At 31.5% G+C, this 17,095-nt stretch overlaps 2 protein-coding genes across 2 annotated transcripts in view; both read right to left on the bottom strand.

Moving 5' to 3' along the window:
- Positions 1–12,419, bottom strand: part of LOC132904912 (division abnormally delayed protein) — a 250,681-nt gene extending 238,262 nt beyond the window's left edge. The window contains exon 1 of the mRNA XM_060955747.1: positions 11,519–12,419. Coding sequence (XP_060811730.1) covers positions 11,519–11,750 — 232 coding nt within the window. The 5' untranslated portion in view covers positions 11,751–12,419. The remainder of the gene's footprint in view (positions 1–11,518) is intronic.
- Positions 12,420–12,722: 303 nt separating this feature from the next.
- Positions 12,723–16,490, bottom strand: LOC132904909 (DNA replication licensing factor Mcm7). Its single transcript, XM_060955741.1, has 10 exons — positions 16,176–16,490; positions 15,875–16,083; positions 15,220–15,383; positions 14,956–15,136; positions 14,751–14,888; positions 14,472–14,657; positions 14,176–14,389; positions 13,623–14,100; positions 13,352–13,503; positions 12,723–13,270 (listed from the first exon to the last, which is right to left on the bottom strand). Exons 1-10 carry the CDS (start codon positions 16,213–16,215, stop codon positions 12,855–12,857), a joined length of 2,178 nt encoding a protein of 725 aa, XP_060811724.1. The 5' UTR covers positions 16,216–16,490; the 3' UTR covers positions 12,723–12,854.
- Positions 16,491–17,095: the final 605 nt, after the last annotated feature.

Raw genomic sequence — 17,095 nt, 5'->3', positions numbered from 1 at the left:
AGCTAAGAAATCATAATTAGTAAAATACAATTTTCGAGCTAGACATTTAATACAATATCAGCGTTACTCTTTAATTTGCTATCCCACTACAAGTAAATATATGTATATTACAGTTATATGAAAGAGGAAATAATGAAAAGAAACGTGTGTTCATTATAGCTTTAATTATACAATTGATAAAAATTCATGCTAAAAGGGTACATTACATCCAGTATGCAATTTTAGCATGTAATTAGCATTACATTAAAAAAATTCAAATTAATGAAAGAATGCAGATCCCATTATACTTCGAGTAATTATCTTTAACGTGAACCATCTTCGTTTAATAGATATCGATCTAAAATTCCATTATAAAAGAACAATAGTGAAGTATTTATTTATAAAGTATTATCGAACTCGAAAACTACAATTGTTTGAAAATGACGGTTCTGAATATTAATAAATACTTTTTTAAATAATTTTGTTAGCAACATTGTATAAGATAATACCTTATCAATTGCGTAAATTATTTCTGATTAAGTAGAACATTTATATAGAACAATTAAGATACTTTTGTAACAATGTTCAAAACTATATAACGAATCTTAAACTATGAGGATAAATAATAAAAGATTCTAAAATCTTGTTTTCATTTTTAAATGAAATACTACACATAATTTAATTTTAATTTCATCATAAATATCATAAATAGTGGTATAGAATTTTATACATCTACCTAAACACTCTTAATTACATATTTAAAAAAATCTTCCGCAGCTGGATTAAAAACTTGAAACGAATGAAACAGAAGAATATTGCTTTGAGTCTTCCTTTCATACAATAAAATTTGCAACATTAAAATTAAAACATCTTCAAAATTAAATATTTTCTCTATATAAATAAATTCCTTTTTTGTAGAGCAATACCGTAGATTAACTAATTGCATCGTTATATTTTTTAATTGCGTTAAAAATAAAATAACTAAAAAATATGTGATACCATTTAAAAAATAAATTTAACATTCATATGCCCTTTCTGCATCTACCTACAAACCAAGTAATTACATTAAATTACATCTTCCTCGAAACAGAACAGGTCTCATTTGAAACATTTTTCGAATAACGAACATTCAGAAGATAATTTTAGATTAAATTTGAAGCATTTATAGAGTAAAATTGACCATCCTTTGTATTTAACTATTCATTATATGTACATACTCCTACATATATCTACTTTTTAAATATTGCTACTTGTATTAACATCTGAAATCTTTCCATCAAAGTAAAAGTTCTTTTTCGATCTAATTCCCAATTCGTAAAACAAGAAATCTAAAAATAAGGAATTTTTCAAGTAACAAAATAATTGTACATATAAGATTTGATAGTTACAAATTTATTTTATTATTGCACATCGTCTTCGCAAAACCAATTTAATTGCATCAGAATATTCTACTACAAGTAATTGCGACGATTACAAAGAATAAAACCAACTGTAGTTCGATTTATTCGTAATTTTGTTATTAAATTAAATTAAAATTAAACAAATGCCGCATACTTGACGATGTCTTCCAAAACTGTTGCAACATCCTTTGAAATTGAACAACTTTTTTAAGATTGATCAAAACGACTTGCGTTTTTCTGAGAAATTAGGAGGGTTAATTCATTAGATGGCGTAGAAAAAATTTTTGATAAAATTGCTATTGATCGCATTTTTCAACCTTTTTACCTGGGCTTGTAACAAAAACTTAAACAACACATTTTGAACATTTATATCGGTTATATATATGCTGAACATTTTATTGAAATTGATTAACGTTGCCATGAGCTGCAAACGATTAAAAATGACGAGAATCACAGTTTTCACGATTTTCTGCCCAAAATCTACATCTGTCAACACCTGTCGCTTGTTTCCGCATCAACCGATTTCAACAAAATTTTCAACGCCTATATATCTAATACAAATGTTCAAAACGTGTTGTTTAAATTTTCGTTACAATCCAAGATAAATAAATTGAGAAATGCGATTTTTACTTTTTTCATCCCGACCAATTTCAATTTATTCAAACTTCTCTTTATACGTCATCTAGCGAACTAATCCTTCTAACTTGACGAAAAAGTCCAAGCGATTTGGTGCAATATTAAGAAAATTATTCAGTTTGAAAGGATGTTGCAACAATTTTGAAAGTCGCTGTATCTCTCGCAATCAGATTTAAAAACATTACTCACAGATTAAATTACATCCTATGGACATACACTGTAACGATGAGAAATAGATTCAAACATTTGGAAGAAACACGAAAAGCATTGAAAACGATGCAGCCAGCCCATTATTCATCCCTGCTGACGAATCATTCGCGCGCAAACTGAAAACGATAAATTGGTGTGCGTGTGTTCGGAAGGTATAACCCGTCAGAAGAGTCAAACAATAGAAGGCGGACGATGAATCATGAAAAATCGTAACGGAAAAACAGGAGAAGATTTTTTCTGAATACCTGGCTATTCTGTGTGGCGCTACCTAGATCGGCCAAGGTATTCCTAGTAGCGAATACAAAAGGACCGAAGCAGCGATGAAAAAAAAAAAGAAAAAAGGGAAGGACACCGGAGTAGTGTCTCTCGTGACAGGGAACTTTACGATTCCACGCCGATTTTATGGAACGCTCTAACACGGTATCGAAGAGGAAACGAAGACGTTCCGATTCTTCGGACGGACAGGAGGGCTCAGTGTTTGCTTACCTAAAAATAACCCGACTAGGGATAAACGGACGAACAAGACGACAAATTATATTTTCCCGCAAGACTATCGATTTATCGATCGACTTTCGTTCAGTTTTCGCAACAATTCCGATAACATGCTTGCTTTATTTCATCGTTACAATTACACGACTGAAACCACACGACACGTTATATCGTATACAGGACATTTCTCGCAATACGATCAAGCCATAACTAGACCGTGGATTCTTCTGCATTTTTGGTAAATTTAAAGATGCAAAACTCTACAGAATCTACATAATATGTAAAAATATACAAAATACGGAAAGAATAATATTCATTATAATATTAAACGACGAAACCAACCTCTGCTTAAATTCCATTGCTTTATTCGCCTTCATGGATATATGAATTTGCATAAATATCTGCGGTCTAGCCATAATGTTCAGATGGCAGAGGATAAAAAGTAAACGTTGCGAGTGCAAGGTAGTTTATATGTTTATTTCGGGTCTTTCGAAGTTGTCAACGTTATCCTTATGCTCGTCATTGTGCAAAAATCATGGTAAATTTAAAAAATAGCCAAACTAGCTCTTCTTCTCTACCTGTTTTACGGATTCTACCATTTACAAGAAAAGCGTTGAGGACTATCTATGCATACGTAATAGCGTAAACGGTTTGTAAAGAAAAATACTCGATCTTATTACAAAAGTTATTTTAAATAATCTTTCGATTAACGCGAATTATCCAAGTCTCAGCATACATATATATATCACATATACACATACATATATCTTGTTCATTGTTTACAAAGAACAGACCTTGCATACGAAAACACATGAAAATAAAATAAACACTATCCGAGACTGGGTTGAATAATTCCTGCAATTAATTTCAATGCGTTTTAACGCAGTTATCTTGTCAGTTTCAGCGAATCAACGTTAATCAAACGGTTTTGTTCGGCTGAAAATTAAAATAAACCGCAATATCGTGAATATTATTGTACTTCTAAACATTTTTTCTTCTAGGTACTAACAAACATGATACTGAATTTCAGTAGTCTAAAACTTCATTTGCCATAAATCCTGTTGTACGCACTGATAAATGCATATGAAAGAAAAACTAACAAGAAGATTAACACACCTGAAAGTAAAACTTTTAATACCTGCGTTTGCTACTCGTTTTTATTAATACTCAAATGTTCGTAATCGTTTCCCTAACGAGCAGTCCTTTTCATTACTAAATCGTATCGCCTGCAAAAGCATAAAAACCGCGAGCTCGAAAAAAACGTAATAAAAATTTCTATTCATCGATACGAACACATTCCACGTAAACATTCTGTTCAAATATTTCCCTTCGTAAAAAATCTAAAGAATTTTTAATATTTATAAAAACGTTACTAGCAGCTCGTAAAAGTATTCTTCAAAACATGTTTCACGACCTAACCATACATGTTAGCCGCCACCTCTTAATCGACAATCTTTAATTATTTGAAAATTACCTTTTAATTTATTACACATAATGTTAGACCTAATGTTGCGTCCAGTGAAGAAAATAGCATAGGTGTAACTAGTTTAAGCGGATCTTAATCAAACGATTTACCAAAAAAGAGGAACATGTCCAATTAATACCGATTCGATGCTAACCTGTTATAAGTACCAGTTTCACACGATATTGACTATGCAAGGTGTATCGTAATCATAATTGCTGGCATAACCAGGATAAGAGTAATTCGTTTTCGAACTTTGTTTTCGAGAATACATATAGATTTTACATATGTGATCCTTGGATCTTTTTATATATTTTGATCTTGCTGTAAGCTATGTTTTTATTTTACATTTACTGTTTATTTATTTATTGCATTAGATATACTTCATAATAAAAAAAAGTTTATCTCATACGAAGAAAAATTTCATTAGTACGATAAGCAGAATTGTAGGTATATTCAACAAGACGAAAGAAATATTTTTGACAATTTTTAGAGTAAGAAAGTTTACTCACGAATGGTCCGTTTCAGTGTATTCTCTATTTATCCAATAGAATAAACGCAAGCATATAAAATACCTACTAGCAAAATCATTATGTCAAGCAAAAAGTCTCCCCCAAAAAGACACTAAAGACAAACACAGAAAAAACACAAAAAAATATTGGTGGATTCCAAACCCATAAGAAAATATAAGTGAAAACTACCAATTCGACAAAAAACCATTCCTACCACCGTGTAACCTAGATGTAAGTACTGTAAATATGTAAATACTGTAATCATTGTAAATAATATAATTTAACACCCCCCCTTCCCTCTCATCCCCCCCCCAAAATCCCACAACGCATAAAAGTAATACACCGAGGAGTCCTGTTTTGCGGCCAAGTTTCAGGACAAAATACAACACACACAAGAATACACAAAAATCACGCACCAATGCGACTTAAACCCAAAAAACAAAAAAATAAACGCAAAAACCGAAAATCCACGACACATATTAGACCATGGCTACGTCGTACCGACGCGTATCGGTACTTTTGCCTAAACACACTATACTCAAATTCATTGTTTATTGTGAATCTCAAAAATGTACAAAAAATCAAATATTGGCTAAATAAACTATTTAAAAAAAAAAAAAAACATTTTATTTTCAATGAAAATAATAAATAAAGAATAAATAAATTTATTTGAAATTACCAAATATTTGATTACTTCAAGTAATAACAGAAAATAACGAATAACAAATAATTTTTTTCTTGATCACGTAACTTCTATGCCAGATAAGTTTCCTCCAAAATTCTAACGTGTAAGTCTACGCCCACGTCCAGATATGTACATACACTTCTTTTCATACTTCTTAACTTTTTTCGCACTGCTTAATCAAATTAAATGTTAGAGTTACGTTTGAGTGCATTTAGTACCAATAGATATATATACACATTTTTTCTACACGAAAAGAACAATTTTTCTTATCCTTTATCTTTTATCATTATGTGAAATGATCAAATATTCGACAAGTAAATTAGCTGGAAATAATTTACTTCTCAAATAAGATTTTGAAATTTAGTTACAATCAACTTCATTCTGAAAAATATTTATTTATTTGTTACTAAAATATTTATATAAAAAATATTTATTTGTTACTTTACTTGTCCTTTTTACTTATTACATTTACATCAAATAAGAAGTGGCCAATCCTGTCCCAGGTTTACCACTGCTACAGGACACGCTGGTATATGTACAGTATATATCAATCCTGTATCCTGTTAATGTCGCGAGGTCAAGAATCCTTGTACCTGTGCGACGAGTTCCATCTTGAATCGTTCGAAATGGCGGAGACACCACGAATAGAGATAGAAAAGAAGGAAAAAAGGGAATAAAAGGGACCGACAGTGAGAATGTCTCTCGAATGGTTTACGATGCGTTGTCGTTGTCGTTGTCCTTGTCCTTGTCGGGGTGTGGTGCGGCTCATCACGAGGCTATGAAACGGTTTCGTTCTCACGGCAAATGCCTTACGCCTTTACCCAGTTTCTCTTTTTACGATACATCTACTTATGTGTTAAACGCAAAATATTCCAATTATATATGTATATGTTTTTAAGTATTCGGTTTTCAAATTCTCTAATTGGCAGATTGAAAATCAGAACATTTGATGTAAATCAATGTGCTACTATGTTTCACAAAACGATATTTTGTATTTGTTAACATGCGAGACGAAAGTTTAATATATTTTTTGACTTTATGAAAATATGTCTTCATACATAATGAAACTATAACGTAATTAACTGTGAGAAAAAGGATTGACATTTTCGAGAATTGAAATACCTGACATTTGCAATATTTACCTCTAACAAAACTCTTATTTGTCGAGTATAATATATTTAATTTTTTTCATCAATCAATATTGTAATATAAACATAATAAACAATAATTAATAACCCTGCGACCCGCATGAAAGAATGCAATTGGCCATAAATTAGTCGAAGACACGCAACAGGATTTAATATATAATAATATATAATAATGATAACACATAGTTTATCATGTAACCGATATATGTACATTGAAATAATTCGTATTAATTATGATATAAATTGTAAGTTCGGATCGATAGGTACATTTGATGTAATTCAAAATAATTAACAGATCAACCTACACAGTTAATGAACGTGACGCTGTTATTCATTAGCATTTAATGTTTTGCAAGCTTTAATTTGTTGAAAAAAATAAGTATGCAGTAGTCACGTTACTTCCATATGCTGCGTGCGTAGATGTGTGATAATAATATTAACATTGATATGATATATTTAATTCTTGACTTAAACAATTCTGATTTTTAAATTGTATAAAAATAATTTCGCTGATTGCCATTCAAAAATAAAGAAAAATCGGAAAATAGAATAAAACTTATCGATCAAAAATTGCGAAAAATGCGTTAGTTGTATGCTTCTAATGGTTTTAATAAAAAAAATTTTGGTTGAAACAGAAAATTTTCACAGATTTTTCATACTATATAAGATAACGTGAATTATAATAAATATGACATAAAAGAGACTTGATAACTCAAGATTAAAAATAAATAAAAAAATGTCAAGATATTTAACCCTTTCGACCGATTGTTTTCTATTTGGATTTTATTATATTTCCTTGTGAAAATCGACTGTTGGAAAGAAATTGAATTATTCGTAGCTACGAATGGGTACAGATCAGAACCTTAAGAGTCATCAATGCACCAATGCTCGACGGACAATAACGTAACTTGATCCGGGATCGGATGTCAGTGTAAGACAATGCTGATGAGATTCTTTTACTTTTACTTTTTACGTTCTTTCTTTTTGAAACTTATATCAACGCGCTTGTGATATGCCCGATTAAAATAAGACTAAACAGAAATGACAATGTCGACAGTATTCAGGAATAAGAATGAAAATATCTAATGGGATATATGTGCCCAGTATAGACACTTCTATGTTCAATAATATAGATAAAAAGATAACAATTTAAAAACTTTTTTAACGAAAACAGTTACATTATACTATACATTGAAAGATTGCGACAATAAATTTCAGAGATTTGTTCAATTACGTGTATAATAAAAATAAGATTTCAATCATTACGACTCTGCAACCACATATTCTACCAAAATAAAAATTATCCAGCACGTTACTACGTTGCTTGTTCTCATGATTACCAATCACATATAGTAATATATAGTAGTCAGATTAAGTAATGAAGAATGAAATAACGCACATATGTGGCACATATTGTTCCACAGAGGATTGCAAAAATTCACTGGAACGTACATATGCGTCCCAACAGGGTCGAAAGGGTTAATGCAGGACAATTTTAATCTGTGAACAAGCGAAAATGAGTTGAGTCGTAGTTATTATCTGATCAATATCTTGAATAGAATAAATTATTTATTTAGGAATATCTTATTTACTGAAGCATCGCTTCGTTTCTATCAAAAACATATTTTATCCCAGTTATTGGATATATAAAACCGATCCATATAAAATTGAATCACATTAATTTATTTAGGCATATTTGAAAACTGTAGAAATTTCGGGCTAGGAATCAAGGCAATTAACAGACTAAAAATCGTTGAAAAATTATAAATATATATAGAAAAGTTCGAAATATTTCATATTTATGTACAATTAATTATATTGAAATGTAATCGTTTGATTATCTAAAAAAAATGATAAATTTTAAAGGCAGAAACTCTTTCCATTAACTCGAATTATCAAAGTTTCATCTCGTGTTATTTGCGTACATCATATTGCGTACATCCTTACTAAAATCTTTAAAGTCAAATAAAAATCAGTATCCGAGGTTTTTAAATAATTTCTATACCTAATCATTTCTATTTTCATCATAAAGTTGGCTGTGGTTGAGTGTATAATTTTCTGAATACCAACTACTTTGATATTCACTGCAAAGCATATCATTATAACCCTTTCCAATTAATTTCCCTTTTTACTGCTTGTGCTTGTTTAGAGAATGGGAAAATATAAAAAAGAAATTCAAGTATAATCCTATTTATACTTTTTAAAATTTATATAATAGTTTTTTAATAACGGTCTCTGTTATGTTTCATATTTAACTATTATAACTGATGAATTTACACTGACTGTTAAATTTAAACGTGGACCATATGTTTTGAAAGTAACCTGAAAACGTATAGAGGATACGAGATATTTACTGTAGATATATATATTTGAAAAATTAGTTACACCATAAATAACTATCTTCAATATAATGTATAATAAGTGTTAAAGATAATATCAGTGAATACCAAGACTTATTAATATAATGGATAATTAAAAACTTTTGTAATCTCTACGAAATATATATATACTTGCATTAAATATTTTGTAATTTATATGTGCATTTTCAAACTGATTTCAATTTAGGTTAGTTAAAGTTCAGATTTATTTCACTCTGGTTTAGGTTAGTTTTAAACACAGATCAGTTTTAATTTCATTAGTTTATTAATATAAGCATGATAGTCATGTCTTATTACGATGTTTATGGAATTTCAAATATTAATAAATTCGTATAACAAGGTTTACACATCAGAACATTTAAATATTTTCTATAGCAGTCCGATAAGTACATAAAAGAGGCCAGATGCAAGAAAACTATACAGTTTCCAAATATCTTAATCTCCACGTGCAACATATGCATCGTTGTAATTAAATTAACCACCGAAAACGCGGCAAAGTGATTTCGTAAGCGATTTATCGATTTAAATTAAGAACATTAGCATCATAGCACTCGAATCGGCTACTCTACGCGTGGACGATTATCTCTCTCCATTTTCTCCGGTAGGTGTGATGTACGGCACTTGATGCAGGGAAGTGCATAAAACCGGAAGCTACATCAGCGACCCTTCGGCCTCGATTCGACGAGTGGCTACAGTCGTGTAAAGTGGGTTAGGATACGATAGTCCAGAGAGAGTAATTCGTTCATTCAGCCCTCCGATCGAACAACGTAACACAACGTATCGGAAATCGGCACGCAATCCTTTCCCTAGGTAATATCGTACACGACTTCGCGATCTACTCGTAACACCGGTACACAATTTTCTCCAAATATAGTCCGTACCTCAGCTAACACCAATTTACCTTGTGTTAACAATTAACAGTCCACTTCCGGTCTGCTCAAGATTATTCGGGAGAATCTAGATGAATAAACGAGATCCTTAACCACTCACCGCATACTGCGGTATCGGTTTGGTTTACCTTGAATATGGTACGTGCGATTGCGGGCTTTGCGTCGATTATGGCCGGAGGTTACTAGCACCTAAATTTTCCAAGTTCGTCGGAATCGAATATGCTTTTATAATTAAGATACGGTAGCTCACGAAAGGATTCGGACACCTATAGAAATCTTTCATAAATATCTTATGTGTGTCATACAAAACATTTGAAAAACTGGCGTAATAACCTAAATGTTATGGTTGTATTCATCAGGTTTAAAATATATTTGAATATATATGTATATAGGTGTTACAAGATATTTAGTATAAGTAAATATGTAAGTACTTCATAGAAATCACAAAGTATTCAAACTTATCTATTGTTATCTTATACACTATTATCCATTATATCAATAAATTTCGATATTCAGTAGTCATCTTTAACACTTATTATGCACTTAAGATGATTATTCATATTGTATACTAACTATATCTATACATTTTCAGATTGGTTCCAAATACCAATATAACTGAAATTATGAATACTGATGAATCAAAAAAGAATTCTTTTTCCTTCTCTCTCAGCTACTTTTCACACAGCGAAGAGGTTAGATAAAATAAAAAGAGTATAACTGGAAATTATCACGTTATCCATTTTATTCTCTAGACTTCTAATTGATAAATTTTAGTTTATACCGTTCATTACAAAATAGTATGATAAATAAAAAATTTAACACAGCAGAGAAAATATATATTTTACGTTAACATATTAAAAGAAATAATTCAAAAATTATCAAAAAGTCGAAACACTTCTAAAAAAAAAATATACAACAGTTATGAAATAATTTGACAGAAAAAATGCCATTTAATGAAACTTTTAACCGCTATATTTTGAAAAATTTTATGCGTTTATTAAATCGGTCATCAATAACCGAATATTTCGTTAAATTTAAAAATAAACTGGCATTTATAGTAAATTTTATAATATTAAAAAATATAATATGGAACTTCTTTGTATTTAAACAAAGAAAACAGAAGTTTCTTAAATAACCTAAATATCAACGTGACTTTTAAGAAAGCTGTAAATAGTCGCGCCAAAATCTTCTTTATGAACGGACGTTATCAGGCATATGTCGGTAAAAAACTTAGGATAAAAAATATTTATGATGTAAGATTTATTGCTCTCACGACAATTGAAACAGGTTTTTACAAGAAGTACTCGAGTGGTATTTGATGTAACAACGTTAAGTGCCGTTTAATATAATGACTTCTCGAGAACTACTAAATAAAACTTCGTAATTAGAGTCAACCGACTATAATCAAGTCTTACAGTTCATTTCCTTCAACGAATGGCGAAACACCTGCCACTCCATGTTTCGTCCATTTCCGAAATTCCTAGTCAATAGGAACTAATGTGATTCATCGGTGCAACAAGGTTAACTAATTTAAAACGAATATAGTTCATGTATCGTACGACTCGACTCAGATCGATTCGATTCGATTGGATTCAATATTTCAGCTTTGATAAGATTTTGGCGCGATAAAATTATCAAATCGTAAAGAGAGATTTTAACGTATGGAAATTATCATGAAAGACTAGTTATTATAAGAACTATTTAAACAATATTGAAACCGATCACTTACTTTTCGCACTATTCTCCGTTGCAGGTTCCTTCATAATCATGAGTGTGATATTCTTGCTCTCGAAGAAGGGCTTTACACGCTCACAATCGGTAGACGCGAAGTCGGTATCGTTTTTTGACATTTCACCGACATACCGTGATCGAGATGACACGAGATCGGTGCAACCGCATAATAATATCACGATCGACACAGGTGCAAGAATCATACGACGATGCCTCTGAATTATTTTCATTTTGGCAAAATGGCCAAATCGGCAGAACAAATCGGTGAAAAAGAGGGAAGAAAGCGAAAGAAAGAGAAACTGAGCGGAAACACAGTGGCGTACAAGGGCTGGTGGTAAGTTCCGTAAATCGTGCTTAAGAGCGTGAAAAGAAGAGAGGAAAGGAGACGAAGCACGAGCAACGAGACAATTCAATTTCTCCTCCTCGTTCGTGGTCGTCGTCGTCGTCGTCGTCGCGTATTTGGTACGATGTGATCGTTCGAAGAGTCATCAACCGCGGAACGAGACGCGGTGGCTTCCCCTTTCCTCTTGGTTCTTCGAATCGGCCGCGCGCTATCAAACGGCACGGCAACAATCACGGGTGTTACTGCGAGATCTCGAGACGCGCGAGACGTGCATTTGGTGTGATCGCGCGATGGACGGACAGACGAGACGATGGCTATAGTAATCACGACATCCACTGTCGAGATCGCGCAACAACGTGTTACGGCCCGCACACATACACACGCGACCACTCTGGGTACACCACAATAATAAGCACACACATGTACGCACGTTTAACCGCACGCAAGCATGCATGCATGCACTACGCGACACGCTTTCCACGAGTAGCTCGATGCGACTGAACTGAAGTGCCGAGTGTGCCGAGAACCGAGAGCGGCACCGCGTATTCACAATTCGACCGACCGGCACTCTCCCACTACCCACCACACTACATTCCCTCCGATTCGTTCGCTGCTCGCTACCCTCTATGCTCTCTCCCACCTAACTTTCAATCCACACCGAACTACTTGTCCACCTACTTGCTTACTTACCTACCCAAATGGCACTCCTGATACCTTCCAAAGACGTTACGGGCCGCCACCGACTATTGTCTTCGCTCGCCTTATTTTTACCAAATACATACACATCATGCAAAATAGACTATTATATTGATACATATGTTTTAGGTGATGTATAATTAAAAGAATTCATGAATATATAAAATAAAATTTATGCCACTAACACACAAAGTTTCCTTATAATGATAAGTGAAAATATGTAAGAATACTTTTCAAAATATGAAAGTATAAAAATAATGTATAGCGGCATATTAAATCCACACGAAACGAAAATTTAAATAAACGTAATTTGTGTTCTTGTCTGATTTACTTGCCACACATTCAATGCCTCGTATTCTTCGATACAATCGTTAATTTGATCGGGTTTAAATCCTTTAGTAGTACATCGTTCCAATATATCTGATACTTTAACAGTTTTCGTATTGCTTGCTAGCTCTTTAATAAGGTAGAAAATTCGGCTCATTGGGTTTTCTTGGGCATTTGTTGATAACGTTTCAGAATAGTTAATAGAATATTTAGACATCTCTATTAATCTATTCGCCTCAATAACATCCGCTTTTTCAACGACATCTGATAATCTTAGACGCGCCAGTGCAGTCGATAGACGTAATAGCGCTAATAAATTACGTGCAGATGTAAAAGTTTTGTCCTGGCTATTACGAGCTGCTTTCCTCATTTCCACGTAGGACTCTGGAAATGGCAATTGTTCGAAAATATAATTATGCATACAGTGATAAGTATCACATTAGAAGAATTTAATAAAGTTCTTACCAACTATATAATCCGTCAACTCTTCTGGAACAACAGGCTGTTTCGTTTTACATACGGTAATATATCTTCTAATTAAATTCATATCCAAGGCTTGCGATTCCATAGGTGGTTGTATGCAATGCTGATGAACGTAAGTTATGTGTTGAGCCATTCTGAAAAAATATATTGATTAAATTATTGTATATTCTTACACTTTCCTACTAGTTGGATAGTAAATTCGTGGAAATTCTGCATATGCAAATAAAAAAATACATTTGTTAAAAATACTAACTTCAAGTCATTACCACGATCTGCTCGATCCTGAATTAACCATAATAAATCAAATCGTGATAATAAAGCAGCAGGTAATTGAATATTCTGCTCAATTGTCCTTTTTGGGTTATATCTACCATAAGCAGGATTTGCCGCAGCTAATATCGAAACTCTTGCGTTCAAACGAGTTGTAATTCCTGCTTTGGCAATCGATATAGTTTGTTGTTCCATCACCTCATGAATAGCAGTTCGATCAGCATCTGCCATCTTATCAAATTCGTCGATGCAACAAACACCTTCGTCAGCTAGTACCAAAGCTCCTCCTTCAAGCATCATTTGGCCAGTTAAATTATCTTTCATAACTGAAGCAGTTAGACCTACTCCAGAAGATCCTCTACCAGTTGTATATTGAGATCGAGGAGCTAATCTCGTTATAAACGAAAGTAACTGAGATTTGGCAACTCCAGGATCACCCATTAAACAAATATTAATATTACCTACAAATGATTAGATATAATAAAGCGAAAAGAAAAAAATATGTATATAAACAATAATCTTAAATGTTAAACAACCTCTAATTTTAATATCTTCTCTTTGTTTATCTGTACCACCAACTAGCAGTAATAACAGCGCTTTTTTAACATCTTCAAGTCCATAAATTTCTGGAGCGATAGAACGAGCTAATTTACCATAAAAATCTTCCTCCACTATTAAGGATAATTCATCGTTTGTTAATACTGCGTTACTATCATCAGCAGTTTGTGAATTAGTGAGACAGACAATTCTCTAAACCATAAAAAACATATATATTTAAGTATGTTAGATATATTACGATATTATAAAATTATTAAAACAATCGATTACATACATGTGCATCTAAATAAGTTTCATTTAGAAGAGCTGCACCCACTCGAACACTAAAACCAGATTTTATAATAGGTAAAAAGATACCCGTGATAAGTACATGATCTCCAGGTAAACATTTTCTTGTTGTTTCACCTCTGCAGTATATTGTCAATGTTCTTGGAATATGACCCACTGGAACTTGATCGCTCTTAGAATTATTAAAATATGATTACTACAATTATAAAAATTATTACCAAATATTTATGAATATAAAAAACTTATACACATATACAAAACTTACATGTTCTTGTATTTTTATTTCCTGAAATTTCACAAATTTTGACCCTCTTGTTTGCATATCTAACACACCACCAGCTTTATTTATACGACAATCATCGCTAGGACATTGTCGCAATGGCATATATTTGAGAGATTGAACCTGAAAGTTTCAATTTTATTAAATTTTTGTTTCATCCTGTAACATGAAAGAATCATTCATTTCTTACTGGTTGGAATGTCTCAGCACCACATTGATCGCATGTATATGTAGCAACGACAAGAAGGGGCATTACATCACTGCATCTTGTTACTATACCTCTCACTGTAACTAGTTTTCCTATTTTGTCAGCTTTTATATCTCTCACAGAATATGCTTTTGCTGTCTCAAAATCCTTGAAATATACTTCGCTGAAATGTTCATAAAATTTGTTTGTATTATATAATATTATGTATTTATTATAGAGACAAAAATAAATATTAAAATCATATACAAGCGTCTCATAAGTTCTGGAGCATATTTATTTCTTGGATCTCGTTGCTCTCCATCGTGTCTGTTACGACTTTCCATTAATAATCTATGTTCAATATATACATCCAAAGCATCTTTTGGTGGTACAGGTCTTTCTTTTAACTCAGGTAACATCTCTTGAATAAGCTACATAAATGTAAATACATCTTTTCAATGAATGTAATAAATAACTTCTCAATGCCATATTAAAAAATAAATATATTATCATGTTCACAATGTCCATATGTGATTTATGATATTCCTTAATCAAATATAATAGCAGACAATATGATGAACCTGAGACAGGTCCACTCTTTATAAAATAATTTATGAATGAATGACTGAATTATAAGCATTATACACATGTAAGAAATAATTCGATTGAACATTATAATTTAGCAGAATAAAATGAAACATAATTGATTCAATAACAATATAAGGGGCATAATATTCTTTCTGCAAATTCACCAATATATTCTTCTTTATCTTAAAGTTCTAAATTCCCAATCATGTTTGTCAATGAATGAACAAGATATGTATCATATATTTGGATATACGAGAGAAGTATGTTTCTGTCTTGTATTATGAACATATTGAGATCCCTATATATTATATCCACATTATAAATATGAACTTACTTCCAAAAGTAAATTGACATATCTTCTAGTATTGTTTGCAATAGATATCGCCAATTCATCATCGAAGTCATGTATATCATCTAATTCTATTAGTAAATCTACTTGTTCACGGTGAGCAATATTACTGAGTTGTGTCTTATATTTAAGTGCTTTCTTGCCAGTTTCATTATCTATTGCTACAAAGCTCGTCAAAAAAATCTTTAATTGTTCTGAAATAACAGAGAAATTAACCAATTTGTTAGATGTGTCTAAATTACGATATATTCTTTTGTAGTGGTTAGTTTATAACATAAATACTCACCCCTAACTTTTGCATAATCCATTGATATTTTTGGTGGCATTGTTCTAAATTTATTTTTACAATTATTTTAAAATTTAATGTAAATATTATCTTTACTTGAACAACTTAGGTTCTCTTAATACAGTATAAAAACACACGCTATTCTTGAAGTAATCTTCCCGCCTAAACCGAAGCGAATGTTTACTTGATTGTAATATCCACAATTTTCGATATTCGACTGTAACACCGGTAATTTTTTAAAATTCTAAAACATACAAATCTACAACTTGATAATTAAATACGGAATATAACTGCAAATCATCCTTTTACTTAAAAAGTTTTTAACATTTAATCTCTTAAAATTTTATCTTCATAATATATCTTTATGATTATAATTATCTGAAAGTCTAACAAAGCTTTATATTTCTGCTTACATTGTTGTTCATAAAGTTTTCTTTCAAAATTTTGCGTAAAGCTTAAGATACTAAATATTTAAATTGCATTAATATATTATATCTGAGAGGAAATCTCTCTGATTATATAAAGAATTTAATTAATAATATTTAAAATGGTATAATTTTTATTTATTTATATATAAAAATTAGGTATAATTTAGATTTTACAGCTTGGATCAAATTTACAATATGGATATTACAGATAAGTCCAACATGAAAAATTCAAATCTCCCCTTGGCAAATCTCTCCATCACGAGCACTACATAAAACAATCTATTATAATATAATTTTATTAAAAATAAAAATTTATTTATTATTTGCATACAATAAAATAATGTTTTAGATTAAGGTCACGGGATACTTGGGGCCGCACTGATCATTGGTCACTAATTCAATAACGTATATTAGAAAGAGAAAATAAACTAATTAACCAGTTTTATTGATTTACTCTTACTCGATCAAAATAAGATTGCGTTTACGCGATCA

This window comes from Bombus pascuorum, chromosome 3 (assembly GCF_905332965.1).
Source record: "Bombus pascuorum chromosome 3, iyBomPasc1.1, whole genome shotgun sequence".
Lineage (NCBI taxonomy): Eukaryota > Metazoa > Arthropoda > Insecta > Hymenoptera > Apidae > Bombus > Bombus pascuorum.
The sequence above is the reverse complement of the archived record's forward strand: the minus strand, read 5'-3'. Positions and strand labels throughout refer to the sequence as shown.